General features: G+C 31.6%; 1 protein-coding gene across 1 annotated transcript; it reads left to right on the forward strand.

Moving 5' to 3' along the window:
• The first annotated feature begins 8,541 nt into the window (after positions 1 to 8,541).
• On the forward strand, positions 8,542 to 10,612 carry LOC132192289 (zinc finger protein WIP2). Its single transcript, XM_059607574.1, has 2 exons — positions 8,542 to 9,162; positions 9,916 to 10,612. Exons 1-2 carry the CDS (start codon positions 8,557 to 8,559, stop codon positions 10,351 to 10,353), a joined length of 1,044 nt encoding a protein of 347 aa, XP_059463557.1. The 5' UTR covers positions 8,542 to 8,556; the 3' UTR covers positions 10,354 to 10,612.
• Positions 10,613 to 20,573: the final 9,961 nt, after the last annotated feature.

The raw sequence follows: 20,573 nt of genomic DNA on the forward strand, positions 1-20,573 counted from the left end.
TTTATCTATATTATTTAAATTTTATTTATTTTTATTTTTCATTAAGATTGTAGTTTTTCTAAAGATCCTATTTTTCAACTTTTTGGAAAAAAAAGATGTGGAAAGAGAAATAGTAGGAAAAAGTTTTGGGAAAAAAGAGATGTGGAAAAGAAATATATAGTAGGAGAAAATAAAATTGCTCCCTTGAATAGTGCCGCTACATATTGATTTTTTTTTTTTGGCTAATCTAATGTGGAGTTTTTTTTACAAATATGATTAACTATTTTAGATAAAATTAAAGTATCATTTGGCTCTTCTATTGTGAGTGACATCTTACAGAAATTAGCACCCTTCTTCAAGAACAGAAATTCTATAAGGTTTCAAACAAATACAAAGAGTTATATATATATATATATATATATATATATATATATATATATATATATATATATATCCATGCTTTAATTCAAGAAACATGATGCCTTAATTCAAAATGTCTTTGTTTTCGAGTTGTCTTTGTTTGGAGGTTTGCTCTCAAATTTGTCCAAGTAGAATATAGAAATGTCTGTTTTCGAGTTGTCTTTGTTTGGAGGTTTGCTCTCAAATTTGTCCAACAAGAATATAAGGTTATGTTTGCCAAACGACTTAAAAAATGGAGTGGACTAAAACTGTAGTAAATTTAATTGATGTGAAAAAAAAAAAAAAAAAAAAAAAAATATTTTATATAAAAGAATATTTATTTTATAGTAATTTTTTTATTTAAATAATAATAAAAAGTTATCGAGGTGATGTAAAAAATAAAAATGTTAGAGTCAGTATTAAGAGAAATAATAATCTTTTTTTTCTCAAGTGATTTGACAAACCACACCCATATATATATATATATATATATTGCTCCATTCTTTACCATAAATTTACATTCAATTCAATTGATCATCAAAATAATCCGGACTTCTTGTGTGTGTGTATATATATATATATATATTGTGCTGGATCTGTAAAAGACAGAAGAAGAAAAAAAAAAAAAAAAATCTTGAATGCGATATTGACTAGGGACTAGGGTTGGAGTCAGTCGAGCATTAAATGTAGCTCAGGTTTGACACCTAAGGCTTGGATTGGTGCATGGTGGTGGAGATGTTTGATGAGAGGAATAAAACAAAAGAAAACAGCTGTTGGGTCGTACCCAAATGGAACCCAATCTAGTACGTCTGACATCACTACAAATTCCATTAAACTATTAATTCAACAGCCCGATCCAGAGAAATTACACAGTGACCAGGATATGGAAGCACCCTGCAGCCAATATAGAATTACTGGATCGATCGGGCGGAAGAAGATTGCAGCACCAACACTTGTGGGGACTGCGACAATCTCTTCATCATCGCGCGCGCACCAATGGAGATGTTGGCCTTCTTTCAAACCATCTGCTTCCTTCTTGTCCCTGCACCTGCGCGCACCATATATATATATATATATATATAAAGCACTCATTCTTTTACGTCCCCCAGATGAAAAGTTCTGACCACATCTTTACAATATATTCACACCCTTCTTCTTGTTGAAAAAAAAAAAATGAAAAAAAAGAAAAGAAAGGGTCACTGATAATGCACTAAAACTCAAACCCATGGCAGATTTTGGTTGCTTTTACAATAGGGGTACAGATGTTGTTTGTCGTCCTTGAAGAACAGGTGGACAGGGTGCACCCACGCACATGTGACATGTGGTTATTTTGTCATGCCTTCCCATACATCTGAGCTCTAGGTGCAGTCTTGGTGCCAATTGTTGCAGAAACAGTGGCATTATATATATATTACATGTGTTTCAAGAAAGCATGTGGTGGTTTTGTTTTGTGGAGTCTATGGGCCTATGGCTATGGCCTTTTCTTCTCATAATTACTGTTTTGCAAACAAAGGAAGTGAATGCGTCCAGCAATTATGGGCGCATTACTAGCTAGACAAAACAAAGATAAAACAGGGAACTTAAAAAAGAGCGTCTACTAATGCTAAAGTTGGTAGGGAATTGTTGGGAATTATATAATTCTTTGGTAAAGGTGAGAGGATAATGAATTACCCCTTCACACACACACACACACACACACACACACACACACACATATATATATAACCACGGTGAAAAATGCTAAATATTATATTTTTATCTCATCTCTAATTGATATGACTGTCCTTATTTTTTTTAACAAGAGTAGATGAGATTAAAATTTAAGGTTGGCAAAACAGGTTGGTGTGTCGGGTTCATGTCAATCAGGTTGACCCGCGAACCTGTTTATGCCAACCCGAACCCAACGCGTTTGATATAAACGTGTCGAACACCCAAACTCGAATACGACACGTGTAAACAGTTTAGATAAACGTATTGTTTCGGGTTGACGCGATCCGACCTGTGAACACGTTTAATTTAGTTGTCAATAAGTTCCGACCCGGCAGTGAAGTCATTTTTAATTTTATAACCTAACCAAAATGACAAATTCCCACTAACCAAGCAGCAATGTGGCAGTTTTTAATTGAAAAGGAATGGTGGTTAGGAGAATTGATAGAAAGCATCCAAAACAACAAAAAGTAATTCATGGATCTATTATTAGTGTTGATTGAGCTTGAGCATATACATCTCAACATATCTTAAAAGAACTTGCATAAATTCAACAAACATATGGACAATATATTTAGCCAATTTTAAGATACGTGTTTAATTCCAATGGACATCTATATCATGCAATACAAAACAAATGAAAGATAGTTTTTTTTTTTTTGGTTAAAAATTTAAGTTAAAAATAATAATAATAATAAACGGGTCAAATCGCGAACCTGCGGGTTGACATAACATGACCCGTTTATGACCTGAACCATGTTAACCTAAACCCTAACTCTAAAATTACGTGGCGTGTTCGCGGGTCATGGGTTACATTGTCAGCCCTAATTCAGATGGACGTGTAGTATGCAGTATTGCTTATCCCGCTGTGGTTTTCACAATTACTCTCAAAATATCACAATTTTATTCAATTCTGCTAATGTGGTAATGCCAATCAACCATTAGATCAACTACTCTTAATAAAAATTCAATGCTTTATTATTGTTATTTTAGTAAAATAAAATAAAAGTGTAGTTTCTAACATTATTCTTATTCAAGTAGTTAAAATTAACATTAGACTAAAAAAATATATATTAAATTTGCCAAATGGCCGCTAAACTAAGGATTCTTTATAAGAGAAAAAGAGATATCAAATTGTATTAATTAGAACTTTTGGTAGCATAGTTTCAAACAGAGTATATATATATACTAATTAGTATTATTTCAAAATTTATAAAATTTTGGTAATGGATTTCAGTTGGAATAAATTGTCCTTTTCATTAAACAAGTTAAAACTTTTTTAATTATTAAAACTTAAAAATTGGAAAAACTACAGTGATCACCATATTGATTAAGTCGAGAGATTAAGGACATGTTTTAGATTGTGTTTGATGAGCCTAAAAGTGTAACACTTAAAAGTCTGTTTGAAGAAAAAAATATTCGTTTGGTAAAAAAATTAAGAGCACTTTTAAGGGTCCAAAAAGCTTAAAAATTGTCAAAACGCACTTTTGGCAAAAACTTAAAAATAAAGCTTTTGCTCAAAAACTCTTTTTGACTTAAAATCTCAATTTTTCAAATGCAATTCTAAACAGGCTCTAAATATATAGTGTGTAAGATTTATCTTCTATAATGTTATTACTATATGATACGTATGCGATGCATATATTAAATAATAAATTAAATTAAATTAAATTAAAAACTAAAACCAATACAAATTAACTTGTATTAATAAAAACTATTAATAAAAGTCTGTATTGGTCAACTAGATAATACTTTAAAAGAGGAAAAAAAAAATTGTATTAATTATAATTTTGGGAAATAGAGCTTCAAACGAAATAATGCAAGTAGTATATCAAAATTTTGAAAGTTTCAGTAATACTACAGCTCCAAAAGAGTCAAAGTACTCATGTTCGCAGCTCAGAACTCTTGAGATTTTTTTTGGGTCAGGCTCAAAAATGCAATTAATGTAATAAAGGTAAAAGTTAAGGGTCCATTTTGAATTGTGTTATTAATAATTGCGTTTTTGAAAACATTATTTTTTAAAATTGTAAAGGTGTTTAGTAAAACATGTTTAAAAATATTTTTTTATTAAATATTTGTTATGCGAGTGATTTTGGTTTAAATTCACGTTTTTTTTTAAAAAAAAAATAAGCACCCCTAGCATATGCTTATAGAAATAGCTTCTTTTTTTTTTTCTTTTTTTTTTTTTTCCTATTTTAGATTATGTGCTTTTTAAATCGAAATGTCAAACGTCTTACGTTTTGCGATATCTTTTAAAAACAAATATTATTCTTGTGTAATCGCAATCTCAAACGCACCCTAATTAACTTTGTCTGACTTCCACTCTTGTGCTTCTAATTAGCACTTTCAATTTGTGTTTGTGGATTGAATTTAAGTGTGGGTTGTGTTGATATAAAAATATAAGATTATATATATATATTAACTTTAATTCGATTTATTTAATTAAATTGATCAAATTCTTTAACCCTAACTTCTATTTTCACAAGTCATATAAAAAAAAAATTTAGTCTTAAACATTGCGTGTTAGGTTGAAGTTGTATCGAAGCATATATAACCCAACCTTTAGTCCAAACCATTTAATTAAACGGATCAAATCTCCCAACCTTAACATGCTAATTCTCTGTTAAGTTCATGTCATGTTCATTGATTGTGTGAAACGTTGCAAACCCTACTTCTAAAAGGTGATTGGTCAATTCTTGGGACCTCTTTGGAAAATATTATTAATAGTTAGTTCTTGTAGTTGGTTGTGATTTTTTTGTCCTTATGGGGTGCTGTTTTTAAACTTTTTTCATGATTGTGTATCATTTGTTCCGTTTATGAATTATTATTCATAAAAAAACAAATCTTTAAAAAAAGCAATATAGAAAATAGTAAAGATATTTAGTAGATTGCTATATAATTACACATTATTGGGTTGACGTGACATTGAAAATCAACCATTAATTTTTCTTTTTTCAAAGTTTTTGTTAATACAAAGACTGGTTTTTGCTGCATATATATATATAAAGGCCAAAATAAGAAGAAGAAAAAAAGCTAAATTATTTTTTTCTACCAATATTAAAAATTAAAAACTATTTTTAATAAAAAAAAAAAATTAGAGGTGGGGGCTAGCAGGGGCTATGGCCCCCTTAAATTCGTCACTACTGTCACGTCATCCCATTTGTATGACAATCATATAGCAGCTTACTAAAAAAACATTTGTATTTTTATTATATTATTCTATATTTTATTATATTATATAAAATTGGGTGTGATAAGGTATAATATGCAACGTATATATTCTCAATCCTTCTTTTTGTCTTTCCATAACATACCTTTCTTTTCTTTGAAGAAAAAAACACCCATTCCTTTAGTCTTCATTAATGTCCTCATTATTTATTTTATTTTCTGAAAATATATTCTATATTTTTGTTCTCCATACATCTCTCACGTTCTTGAACAAATCTTAGTCAAATACAACAATAATTATCTCACATATTAAATAAAATAATAAAAAATTAAGGAAATAAAATGCTAAACTAGTCCATCAGGTTTACCTAATTTGAAATTTTTTTTTTTTTTTGACATGTCCGCACAAGAAGGGGAGGGGGATTCGAATTAATGACCTCCACTTCATTAGGCGTGGTCCTAGCCGATTGATCTACCTCTTGGGGACGATTTGCAATTAATTCTACGTGGTATCAAAATAAACTCAAAGATCCCAGATGTATGCCAAAAAGATAATTTAGTCCCTATAGTCAAATTTCATTAACTGACTTAACAGATTATGATAACATAAAACGTTAGATCCAATAAAATTGTGATACTTGTCATATTTAAGTCAGTGTCACACTAATAGAATTTGTTAAATTAATGAACGAAATTTGATTGTAGTGACTATATTATTTTTTTGGCATACCTCAAGGACCTTTGAGTTCATTTTAATACCATATAAAACTAATTGTAAATCAGATAAATCACAATAACTAATTTTTATTTTTTCTAAAAATTAAATACATAAATTCAGAAAATAGGAAAGTTCATGCATGGCACGGACCACGGGGTACATACTACGTACCCAAAAGTGTCTGAAATACTGCCATCACTTTTTTTCAAGCAGCATGTTTTAATTATAACATTGCAAAACATTGTGAAAAAAGTGAACAAAAATAAGATAAACGCAGATCTTTTAACTAAAGTTGTTTCTTTTTTTTTTTTTTTTTTTTTTCAGATCTTTAGGCTTTTGATGTACTGCTTAATTAATTCATAAACAATTAACCACCAAATAATTAATTTAATGAAAAAAAATAATAAAAAACAAACATTTCTTTTTGGTTGTCTGTTTCAAATAATAACAGGGTTAATAACTTTTTTGGTACTTTGATTTTAATGTTTTTATTTTTTTTTTCCTATGTTTTAAAAAAGACAAATCTAGCACCTTAGATTTTGGATAAGACCAAATCATCGCATCTGTTAATTTCCATCCATCCTTTTGGCCTTGGGAGTGGTTCTGCCACCCCTAGACGAGCCGCAGGAGGTGGCTGAAGCCACCCCCAACACCTACGGGGGTGCCTCAAGGGCCTTGGGGTGGTTTCGGCCACCCTTTTTTGGCCCTTGGGGGTGGTTCGGTCACCCCCAGACTGGCCTTGGGGTGGCCGCCGTTTATTGGGATGGACAGAAATTAACGGAGGTGGTGATTCGGTCTTTTCTAAAATTTGAGGTACTAAATTTGCCTTTTTTAAAACCTAAGGGAGAAAAAAAATAAAAACATTAAAATCTAAGTACCATAAAAATTACTAACCCTTGATAATATAATATTTATGAGTTCCACAACTACTGTAGTTAGTTAGTTTCTTTTAATTCCATAGATTCTGCAAAATTGGATCATCTCAATCCCCTTGTACAAGATCAAGGATATGGCTTAATTAGGTGCCATAAAAAAATTTATAAAATTATTTTTGTAGTTATTTTAAATGTTTAAATTTATTTATACTCCCTCTTTTTTTTTTTTTTTTATGGAAAACTTAAAATTAAATCTGAAAAAAAAATATATATTTTCAACATCTAAGCCAAATCCCAAGAACAAAAGGCTTTATCAGTTAACTTTTATTCATTTAGATCCCTCTTCTTTTGGGAATGGGACCTTTTCTATTTAAAGTGAAATTAATGGAGTAGATTTGATTTACCGTCTATTTTCTGTTTTGTTGCATCTTACGGTATATATGATACCACATTATTTAAAAAATTTAAATGAAATGACAATATATTTACTTATGACAGCTTATATATCATTAGATCTATGCAATCTAATAAGAATCATGAAATATATCTTCTCAATTTCACTTGAAATGAAGAGGATCTTAATTTTTTATTTGTTTATACTAATTAACGAAATTGGATCATAAATTCCTTTTAGTACTATAACAAAGACTTAAAAAAACTAAACTAATCCCACGCAAGCTACATAAGTCTATATAAATGCTAGACTTATAACATTTTTATAACTTATTAACACGTGTCATTATATATGTAATTTGAGCCACGTTAGCTACTAAATTGTTTTTAATTACATGTTAACACGTGTCAACAAATTTTATATATATATTACATTTTTGTCATACTTTATTGATGTGCGTGCACCGCTAATCACACCTTAAATAAGCCTTCTTTTTCTTAAAGAAAGAAAGAAAAAAAAAAAAAAAAAAAACCTAATGACATTTGAGGAGTCTAGAGTCAATATGACTGCCCCAAACCTATAATGGTTGAAAAATGATATTTAGTAGATTCTCATACAAATGTCATACAATTATGATGATGTGACAGTGAATATTATACATTGATTTTTATTTGAGAAATGCTAGGGGTCAATAAGTTACACATATTTGACCTATATTCTCTTATAATCAACCATTGAATTTATGAAATTCACCATTAACTTATGTAAGATCTACATAAGCTTACAAATCTAATGATTGATTATAAGGGAATGTAGATCAAATATGGAGAACTTATTGACTCATAACATTTTTCTTTTTATTTTTACAAGCCCTGATTAATCTAAGAGTTGATTTTTACTGCCACATCATCATAGTTGTATGACACGAGCATTACTCATAACGGTTATACACTTACAAGAAAGAAAAGAAAAGAAAAAAAAAAGAAAAAAGAAAAAAAGGGGGTTAAGCGTTAACTAGCGACCAAACAAACCACAAAAACGGCCAGTAACGGTATTTTCCTAGATTCTGTTCATATATTAGATATAAGAAAGAAAGAAATAAAATAATAGATTCTATCTTGTAATACTAATCAAAATGAATTAAGTAAAAAAAAAAATTGCTCCACTCGCCTTTACTTCTCTATTGTGTAGATCAACTCACTCGATCCCACGCGCCACGCGCCACGCGCCACTCCCTTCACTCATCTTCTATAAAAGCAATCCCACCACCAGCCAAACTGATCCTCCTCTCACTCCTTTGGCTTTATTTTTCCACCATGGCTGACCCCTACTCAAATTTCTTCACAGGTCTCTTCAAATTCAACCCTATCCACCATTACCCACCTTCAAACTCAAACCCTCCTCCCCACCCTCCTCCTCCTCCTTTTGCTCACAACTTCTTCATCAACTACCAAACCCCTCCCCCCTCCCCTCCCCTCAAGGAAGCTCTCCCCCTCCTCACCTTGAGCCCCACAAGACAAGAGCAGCAGCAGCAGCAGCAAGATAGACAAGAGTATTGGAGGAGTAGTAGTAGTACTAGTACTGCCATGGATGTCGACAAGATGATGATCAGCAAGCAAATTACAGAAGAAGATGATGATGATGGTGATGATGACGAGGCGGCGGCTGTCACTGTCGCACTCCACATAGGATTGCCTAGCCCTAGTGCTGCTGAGATGGCTTCTGTTCTCTCTGCTTCTTCCTCAGAGATCGCTGATAAAGATCATGGAGATGGTGATGATTCTTCCGCCGGATATTCCGTCAACAGGCTCAACAAGGCCGGTCCGTATTGGATCCCCACCCCTTCTCAGATTCTCATTGGCCCAACACAATTCTCTTGCCCTGTTTGTTGCAAGACCTTCAACAGATATAACAACATGCAGGCAAGTTTCTAGCTTCCACATGGATTAATATATATTTTCTTTCATTTTCAAAATAATTTAGGGAAAATAAATTGAGTAGGGGCCTTCCTTTCTTTTTTTTTTTTTTTTTTTTTTTTTTTTTTTTTTTTTCCTGTTTTGAGTCTTCAACTCTACTTTCTCCTATGCTGGATTTAAAGAGGGAAAGTAGATTAATTGATCATCCTGTGGCTAGCTATTTCTCTGGGATTTACCATTTTCAAATCCTTTTTCTTTCTTTCTGCATGGTTTCTGGTTACAATTATTGGGTTTTGAATAAATCTTTTCTGATCCCAACCGAGCCGGAGATCAGTATTATTCAGTACCTTCTTCCCCTTTATGTGATTGAACAATACGTGCTATGTTCCTTATGCTTTTAGTACTTTGAAGTCTGTGCTGCACACGTTGGCTCGCCCGTAGAACTGAAAATCTCACAGATCATCAACTTTATCCATCCATCAACGATTCATTTCAGCTCTCTTTCTGATCCTTCACTCTGCTGCAATACTGTTAACCGACATGAAAACCCCATCAGAAATAACCAATTTTGGATAGATATACGTTCAAAGCAAACCCATTTTCCTTTAGGGTTGTGTAAGCTCAACCAAAAAAAATATATATATATATATATTCTGCTAAATAATATTACCCGAATTGATATATATATATATTTTTTTTGGGTGTTTATGTTTATTGTGAAATTTAATAATTTGTTGGGTTTGTGACAAAATTGTGTAGATGCATATGTGGGGGCATGGTTCACAGTATAGAAAAGGGCCTGAATCTCTGAGGGGAACCCAACCAACTGGGATGCTGAGGCTGCCTTGTTATTGCTGTGCAGCGGGGTGCAGGAACAACATAGATCATCCGAGAGCAAAGCCGCTAAAAGATTTTAGAACTCTTCAGACACATTACAAGAGGAAGCATGGGATTAAACCCTTCATGTGCAGAAAATGTGGCAAGGCATTTGCGGTGAGGGGGGATTGGAGAACCCATGAGAAAAACTGTGGGAAGCTTTGGTATTGCATTTGTGGGTCTGATTTCAAGCACAAGAGATCTCTTAAAGACCATATAAAGGCATTTGGAAGCGGCCATGCAGCATATGGCATCGATGCTTTTGAAGAGGAAGATGAACCGGCATCCGAAGTAGAGCAAGATAATGAGTCAATGCAGTGATATTAAAAAGCAAATTGGTAAAAAGTTTAATTATCACCTCATTTCCATTATTATATATATATCCCCCTGGCTTTCTTTCTCAAAACTGTAGTATATATGCATCACTTTACTTGGAGAGCCAAATTTTTTGTTTTTTTTTTTTTTATCCTGTTTCTTTTCTCATTTCTCTTTAGCATTGTAGGATCCAAACACATCCATTCGTAGGCCAAGCTTTTGTAAATCCATTTTCCTTATGTTGATCTCTTGACTTCTAGCTACCTCTTTCCTCCTACTGATCATCTGCTTGCAGTCCTAGCCTTGACAATGCTGAAATATATATATATAATGAATCACTAAGAATGAAGAATGTGGTTTTGAACCAATTAGAATTTCTCCATTTTATTTGAATGGGATAATATTTAGATATATTGAAAGGGTTTTTTTGTTGCTTCAAAAAGTGAAAAGACAAAAACACGCTTTCAATATAACTAATTAAATATTATCAAAATCAAATGAAATGAAGAGGAACTTGTTCCGTTTTGAACATGATATGAAAGCCAAAAAAATTTACCTACAATAATTAGAATGATCAATGTCCCTTTCCAGGAGAACCTTTAGCGAGGGTAAGATTTTTTATTTTTTCTTTCTCAAAACTATTGACTGGTATAGGGAATTGTTGAGAACATTGCTTATAGAATATTAGTAATAGAAATAGCTACATGTTGTATGATTGGTATACAATTAGAATAACGTTGCAATAAAAATTAATTTTTTTTATAAAAAAGGTTAATTAAAAAAATATTATGACAATCATATAATAGTTACTAATAAATAACATTTCTAGTTTATTATGTAGGGATCATATCTGATATATATTTGAAGTATATAATAATTAGGACGGCCTAGATCTTGTAACTTTTAAGGGATGATGATAACATCCGAGAATAATTTTGTGTGGGGGCATAATTTTCAGAATTTGTTTGGCCCCAATAATTCATTTTCTTTTTAAGATCTTCTTTGAGTTCACAAATCTAAAAAATGGGGCAGCAAAGAATATGGATACTGGAGATAAAAAAAAAAAAAAAAAAAAAAGGATAACAGGTCGACAGAGGGTGTGAAATGAGATAGTCTTTTCATCCTGAAAATGAACATTAGCTTTTTGTTGGGGCTGCATTCGATGCCCTCTTGCTTTGTTTAGTGGAGGAGATATATGTGTTTGTTGACGGATGGAACATATACCATTTTGAGAGATTCACACTACTATTGTTCGGAAAATTCAAAGCAAATGATTAGCTTTTGAAGAGAGAGAGAGAGAGAGAGCGAGAGGGGTAAAAAAATAAGTTTATAGGCAGGAGGAGTAATAATAATAATAGTACTTGGCTATATTTGTCAGGGTTAGGGGATTGAAATGAAATGGATCCCGTTGGCAGCTTTCTAGAGAGAAAGAGCGAGAGAGAGAGAGAGAGAGAGAGAGAGGGGGGCTGAAAACTGCAACACTGTGGAGACAAGTTGCATTTGCTACAAACAACTGATGCCTTCAACAGTTGCAAATACGCCACTTCCGATGGATATACTGTAGAATGAAATGACCTCTCAATAATATTTTGACCAACCCTTTCTCTTTCTATACCGCACTTCTCTCGTGGACAGATTTGAAATGCAAGCCTGCAATTCTTGTTGGCAAATGTGCATATGTTGCATGTTGTTCCAGATTCAAGAACAATAATAATTATGAACCAAGTGGGATACCCATGAGAATACCTGGATAGGATCTTTCCCCCCATTTCATATGAATGCTAGGATTCGGAATGGATATTTAACTTTGTGTAAAATTAATATCGTCACTTTTAAAATAAATAAAATCATTTATGCCTTTAGATGTACGCATTTAAAATAAAGTCGGTTTTGAGAAAATGTTTGGGGTCCTCATCATACATGTTTGACTTTACGTTTGAGGGGTTTAAAAAAAATAAGTACATGTTTGGTAAAAAAAAATTGAGAGCGTTTTTAAAGGTCTAAAAAGCCTAAAAATGACTAAAATGTATTTTTAACAAAAGCTTAGAAATAAAACTTTTACCAAAAAAAATTTTTTTAACTTAAAATGTTATATTTCTTAAACGCAATTTTAAACATGTTCTAAGTCTTCATGTGTGGCTTCGTCAAAGAAAGCCAAACAAATGTTTGACACCTGTTATACAACTGTCGCATAACTTATAAAAACACTGATTTTTATTGGTGAATTATTTAGGTATACAAAACTGGTATGATAACTACTAAATAAGATTACTCATGTGTCTTTTTCATTTAGGTTTTAGCAATTTAGCAGTGCCTTTTAGAGCTTTAGGTGGACAAGAACACGATATGTTTTATTGTAAAAACAAAGTGAAGTTACTGAGCCCTGACAGTTGGTCCTTCGTTTACTGTTAAAAATGTCATCAGATGATCAGAACAGAGAACTAGAACTAAAGCATTTATTGACCATCAATATCCTACCCTTTGTTGAGGAGACCATTCCCCCACACGAATTGACCATTGGGCCACTCCTCTTTCCATTATACATCTCCATCTGGACCATATCCAATCCCCATCCCCTCTCTCTCTCTCATCCTTTAATTTTTTTGTACTAGTGCATGAGTTGCACAGTAAAAACTGAGTTGCACAGTAAAAACATGGTAGCTTGTCTGAATTCACCCATATAATATGCCACCAATATGCCGTACTTCATAACACGGTCCATGTAACATTTATTTACATGTGTACATTCTTTTTATACTATATCCTGCATTTGCTTCCCACTCACATTATGTTGATCAATTTTTACCTTTTTATCCAGCTCAGGATAAGTTGAGTTAGATCCAGACTTTAGAGGGAAATGCTCATTACAATTTTTTTTTTTTCCTATCTAACAAAAAGTCTCTTTAAATATCCCAAATCTCTTTACTTTCAATTCTCTCTTTTTTCATACTATCTAGAAAAATACTGCAATATTTTATTAAATTAATGTGATAATTCATAAGTAGTGTTGTCAATGAGTTTTCGATCTGTTAAATTATCAGTTGTCCTAAAAGCTTAAGTTGATAGGAAGAAGTAAATTTAATCACTTAATTATTAGTTTAACACTCCTCCTTACGTGTGTGCTCAAACTCTTTTTTAATAGGTAATGTCCACTACGTGGAATATTTAATTTAAATGGAAGGTAATTTGAGGGAATCAAGGTTCGATCACAGGAAGCTTTGATACCATGTTAAATTACCAGTTAACCTAAAAGCTTAAGCTGATAAAAAAAGATAAATGCTTAAGCTAATAAAAAGAGATAAATTTAATCGATCACTTATTCATTAGTTTAACACGATCTTCATAAATGAAATAATGGGAGGCAAGCATTTTTTATTTTTAAAATTTGAGAACTCCTTTGTATACATATCCCAATACAAAGAGACAGTATTTGTCTCCCGTTGTTGGAATCGATCAGTACTAGCTCTACCTAGTGTTTTTATATATGTTTTAAAAATTCTCATGCATCTTTGCCCTAGTAAACAAATTAGGCCAACCTATATATCTTCAGCAGCACTTATTAAATATATCGTTTAATTAAACAAATTATTATGGGAATAACGACGAGGAGAGAAAGACAGAAAGGGGTTTACTTTTCTTGATTTTTGGTTAAAGAAGAAAAATCAAGGCATAATACTACGCAAGATCAGCACGAGGGGGACAAGAACTAGCATGATTAGAAACCCATCGATAACCTTAACAATACAATTAGGTAGGGCCAACCCTAGGCACCTACAACGTACAATATATACAAAGGAACAAGACCAAATCCACCAATGATCACAAATAAGACAATTATTGAGAAATTAAAGTAAAACATTTTCAGAAATATCTCTCATTTTCAATCAAATATTCTACAAATTATTTGTAAATTGCAACGTTAAAATAACTTAGAGAGAGAGAGAGAGAGAGAGAGAGGGAGATTTTCTAATTTGTTTCGAATCAATAAAGTCAAATGGCTTTTTACTTGAAATTAAATAGTGAATGAGAAACAACAAGCATCAAGGTTTATAAAGAAAAATAATCTATATATACTTTGTTATCTCTTATGTAAAAATATTTTAACCATTAAAATATTTTAAGCTATTATAAAATTTCATCATCATAGATAGAAATGGTTGAGGAATTGATATGACAACCCTTTTAATTTCTATGTACGTATTCCATAAAAATGAAAATATTTTTCAATAAATACATACGCCCTTGTGTGTGTATATATATACGCATGCAGTATATATATATATATATATGGCCATAATGTAACACAATAAATGGACCAATTGTAAGAAAGCCAATTTGAGGTACTTTTGATTCTCAAAGTATATGAGACAACTTTGTTTGAGAGGCCCCAACGAGCAAAAAGAAAAAGGGTAAAAGGCAAAAATAATCTTGACCCATAATAACGTACCTTTGAAAAGAAGATCAGAAAAAAATAAGATAGAATAATTAAATATAATAATTTTTTTTTAAAAAAAAAAAAAACAAAAGGAAACAAAAATCCTTCTTTTGGACTATACCTAGAGACCTCTTTCCCCATGATCATTATCCATGACATATGCCTACTTTGATCCATTTTCTTCTGCCAAAGTTATCTTCCTTTGATGCTTGCAGATTCTCCAAGTTGTAGCTGTTGGGTATCTTTGTTTGGAGAATATAGAAAAATAAATAAATAAACTTCAAAGAGAAGAAAGCAAGCATGCATAGAGAGAGAGAGAGAGAAAGAGAGAAAGAGAGAGTCTAGGCTTTTTTCTCTCTGCTCAAAGTCAGGGAGAAAAGTTAGGTTTGACGTTCATGCCCATCAAATCATATAGGTATAATCTGGTTTTTAGAGAGCTATTTCAAACATTCAATCAAGGTCTATTTGCAGAAGATCCTATTAGAGATAAATAATATATATATATATATATATATATATATATAAAGCCAAAGAAATTAACCCACAGCCAAGCAAACCCACAGGAAGAACAACCTCTAAAAAAAAAAGTACTTCAAAGTATTAATATATATCAGGATTCCATGCAAATTAATTTGCAACTTGAAGATATATTATGATATATTATACGTGGGCTTTCTTTTATCTTTTTTATTATTCATTTTATTAATTTTACATTTTTGATTAATTATATATATATATATATATATATATATATATATATATATATATATATATATATAACCTAAATGTATATATAGCTAGCATCTATTTTGCTAGTGAAAATCCTGATTGCAACTAGCTTTGACCGACTAATTAATCACATAGCTTGGGTGGATGGGTGATGTGTCAAATGTGGAATGTAGGGCTCACTCTAGATGATAATTCCCAATATCATGATATCGTTTCCAAAACCAGATCAATGAAAATTAAAGAGGAAACTTTTTCTTTCAAAAAGACCACTTTCAACATCTTCCCAGAAGGATCTTCTTATCCCTGGAATTAATACAGTATTTTTTAAAAAATATATAAATAAAAAAAGTGGAAAAGGAAAGGTGAAAAGCAAAATATGTCCTATATTTTTTGTAACAACAAAAAGAAAAATCATCATGGAGAGAGAGGGAGAATTGGAAATGATCAAAGCAAGGCCTATTAATCAACAGCATTTAATTAGCAGTAAATTATAAAACTCTCCAGTACTATATATTCAAATTCAACAAAAACAAAATAGAGATATTCAAACTCTCTCGTCGCGGTTTATCCTTCTAAAATTAATCGTTTTAAATTTCAAATAACTATATATCCATTATATGTGTTGGCTTGATTAATATATACTAGAATAATTTTATTAAAAAATTATGTATTTCGCAGGTGCTATTGCAACCCCACAAAAGCTGTTGGAATGTTGGAGAAAATGTTGATAATTGAATTGGGTTTGGGTGGAGGATGAAATTAATTATAGCCTCCACAATATTCCTTAAAATTAGGGATAGGAGAAGCAAGTGGAGTGGGAGTGTTGGAGACAATTAGAATAAAGGGAAGAGGCTCAAACTGACACAGGAGGAGACCCTACACACAGCTTATATGATATTATGTGTAAATTATTTAGGCATATATGTGGAAAGGGGCATCCACCCTACACATGCATGTGTTCCCCAGCCCCTATGAAGACGTAGGATCATAAATGGGAAAGCTAATTGGGTAGGACAAGTAGAAAGTGGGATTGAATAGCTGCTTTCCTCTTCTTGTCAAACCAACTCCATAATACCCTCAATTCTAGTGGACAGAAAGTCAGCCTCGACAGGGGATCTCATCACCCATCCATTTTTCATTCTTATTTCCTGCACCCTTTCTTTCTTTAATTTTTTTTTAAAAAAAAAAAAGAAAAAAAAAGAAGAAGATTAATGCAAGCCATAAATTTTCACAATCATTTATGGGATAGGTTATGATGGGGGCTTAAACAGCCTATAAATAAAATTGTATAATATTCAAGTATATGTATATATATATATATATAGGATAAACTATGACAAGATATATATACCATAGGATTAACATTGGCAAGATCCTATTTATTTTCATTTATATTGGTGTATTTAACAATATTTGAAGACATTTATTAGGTTATAGTTTTTATAAAAAAAAAAATAATGATCTAAATATCTTTTTGTTTTGTGAAAAGAATAGATAAAACTTTTTCATGAAAGGTGTGCAATGCTATTCACCACTTAAATATGAGCAACTGTACAAATTATCTGGTTTATTAGATTTTTTTTTTTTTTTTAAAAAAAAAAATGATATTTAGTAAACTGTTATATGTGCGACTATTAGGGTGATAATTCGTGTTCACGTGTTAGATTTGGATTGTGTCGATGCATGAGTATAAGATAAGACTAGATACTAGATAGGCTAACCATAACCCGAGCTATTTAATTAAACGAACCAGCTAATTTGCGTTGAATTCGTGAGTTGTGTCAAAAATTCTCAACTCTAACAACTACCCCCACACAACTTGACAATCAACACTAATCAACCTTTGTATCAACACTAGCTTGCTAAAAAAAATTAAGAGTTGATTTTCACTGTCACGTCATCTTAATTGTATAACATTTGTATAACAATCTATTAAATAACATTACTTTTTTTTTTTTTTAAAAAAAAAAACATATATATATATAGTAATTTTAATTTATAGTAATTTTATCTTTCTTTCTTGCTTTGTGATTTGTTGCCATTTCCATGCATGTCACCCATGGCCCGATTGCAGTCGTAGCAACATCATAGCATCCATAAAGGCATGGGCATGGCCGCATGGGTAAGTACTACAAAGCATATATATAACCCAAAATCTTCCTCACTTCTTATTATGACTTCTGCCAACTCGTGAAACCATACATGTAGGGAACACATCACGTTGGTATTATGGTTTATGGCCTTACCCACTGCATATTAATGCAGCCTCTCCCATAATATTCTTTTCACATGAAACAAAATTATTTACTTCAGAAGCTTATTTTGTTGTTGTTGTTTTTTTATTTTATTTTTTTATGAGTGCTTATTTTGTTGTTAAATCACTAATTGTTTTAAAATTTTGGTTAATAAAAAGGATGAATTTAATTATTCAAATAGTATTTTAAAATTCTTCCTTGTCATAATTTATTTTTCATATATAGTTGATTCATTTTCAACATAAGAATATTTCTCATTTAGGTTTGATTATTTGATTACCATTTCATATTCTTTTCACCTATTTCTCTATAAATAGAGACAATTTGTATTATAAACTAGTCAAGGCAATAAGGGTATAATGTAGTCTTTAGGGCAATTATCAGTAGTAGACATAGGCGTTTAATATCGAACCATCTCAAATTGTCTAAGCCAAAAAATAATGTTTGTGTCTTGTTGACTATTACGCTTTACTTCGATATATCTCATATAAGAATTCAGTTCATTAGATGAATTTATTTGTAACACTCACTAACTTTTTAGTCTAAAGCTTCGTTTGTTTTGATATGAAACATTTTCCAGAAAATGTTTTTGAGAAAAATGAGTTATTTTTTGTTGTTTGGTAGCATGCCTCAAAATGAGTTGGAAAATGTTTGAGGAAATTCCTTACAACAATTGGTTGGCAACAACTCATCTTCATCGTAAATTTTTCCTCGCTTATGAGTCTCTTCTATCAAACTAAACGAGTCAAACTATAACACTCGTATCGGTAGCGGTAGTTAACCAAACCCTCAAAACGTGAAAAATATAAACAATTTTACACCAAAACAAAGTACATTGGTCTATTTAAAGAAATTATAAGGAAATAGAGAATAGTACTAGTACTTTAGCAACCATGTCCATACTTGTCAATTAATTAAAGATAGTAGTATTCAATTTGCTAGTAATTTGCTAGACTAGTACTAGTACTGCAGCCTCAGTGTTCCTTAATTACTTCCTTTGCCTAGATTTCAATCTACCTTTTTTAATGTTAATTTTAAGCATTCAACCAATTTTTGTTTAGTTAGTTGCATGTATCTAACAGGCATTACTTCCTCTTCCCAATAAAGCAAGCCTCTTAAATTTGGATGAATATTACTTTTGCAGATTCAATGCTCACAGCACCTTTTGTATTGGCTGACAAGTAATCACTGAACACCCTCTCAATCTCCTTAATAATATATTTATATCTTACATATTTATATCTTAGGTAGGAACAAATCCTTTGCAGTTCATTTATATTAAGTTAGTTATACTGAAGGAGTATTTTTGTCTTTTCACTTTTCAATTGAGCAAAAATACTCATTTATTATAACTAACGAGATATTATTCAGTTTAAATGAAATAGAAAGAATCCTAATTCTCCTATATCAAAGCATTGGTTAACAAAGGATAGCAGCACCATAATTGTTTTGTTTTATTTTTATTTTTATTTTTATTTTGTTTTCTTTTCTTACTATTATTTTGACCTTATGTAAATATTATTTTTTTAAAAAAAAAATAAAAAAAGCAGAAAAAAACTTACCCACCGGTCCTTAAAAAATAAAATAATAATAATATTCAGGTAGAATTAAAAGAACACCCAAAATGTTTGTTTGTTTCTATGGGTGCCCTTTTACTAAGAAAATGGGGGGCACCTTCATGTTTGTGCGATGTTGATCATTTTTCGAGCCTTGAGTGGATGGAGGAACACTACTTTTTTCTCTTCCCTCTTTTGCTTTTGTGTTTTTTTTTTTTTAGCTCCTTGAGTGAAGGGTGTCTTTATCTCCCTTTTCCCCATACTCCTTTCTATTAATAAAACTTTGGGAAATCCAATCAAAACCACAACTTTTTCTAAATGACGGGAAAGATGATTAAACAGACAGCTTTTTCTCCCAACTAATTAATGCCTTTCACAAATTTATGTTTCTTACAATGACATGCATGTTCTTCTTATTCTAACCCATTTCACTGACATCATGTGCAGTAAAATCACTCCGACACAAACACACAAGGACTCCTTATTTATTTCATCCACAATCTACCTAACATGTACGAAGTCTCAGAGGTTGTTCTCATAGATTTCAGCTTTATATATTGGCATATATAAGCAAATTTCCGAGTCTACATATAGCTACCAAAAGAATTATCCTAACTTCCTAAGGGACTAGAAAGTGAGGTTGCTCATGCTTTAAGCAAATTCCCATTTAGATTATCTTTTTTCTTGTGCTTTTGACCAAGGCCCTGTTTGTTTGAAGCTCTGTGATGGGGGTTAGTTGCCCATTCATCATCATCATTAATAACATTAATTATGACAATAATAATGATAGTTGCATTTCTGGGCAAGTTAGAATAGACTAAAATGAAAACCGATGAGTAATGCTATGCCTGTGGCTGTAACTCTTTTATAACATCTTGACGTGTCCGTATGTGATTAGGGTCTACGTTATAAGCCAATCACGTGTTGATATGCATTAACAAATTATAAAATAATTATATGTAGGTCTAATATTTTTTAAAATGGATATGGATGCACAAGAGAACATACCTCACAAATACAAACTAAACATACCCATTTGGATGGAGAGTAGAAGGGATTGAGATCTTCAACAATTACTTACTCAAGTTGATAACAATTTGGACACATAATGTGAATAGGGCTGTTAAGTGAGCGAAGCGTCTCGCGAGTAAGCTCGAGCTCGGCTCGAATATTAAATGAAACACTTCATGAACACAAATCCTGGCTCGAATATTAAACGAAGCAAGCTCAACTCGACTCGGCTAAGCTTGT

The sequence above is a fragment of the Corylus avellana genome, chromosome ca9, assembly GCF_901000735.1.
Source record: "Corylus avellana chromosome ca9, CavTom2PMs-1.0".
Taxonomy (NCBI): Eukaryota; Viridiplantae; Streptophyta; class Magnoliopsida; order Fagales; family Betulaceae; genus Corylus; species Corylus avellana.

Coding starts and splice junctions, on each gene's coding strand:
- LOC132192289 (XM_059607574.1), top strand. CDS start 8,557: ATGGCTGACCCCTACTCAAATTTCTTCACAGGTCTCTTCAAATTCAAC. Junction 9,163..9,915: donor ACAGATATAACAACATGCAG/GCAAGTTTCTAG, acceptor AAAATTGTGTAG/ATGCATATGTGGGGGCATGG.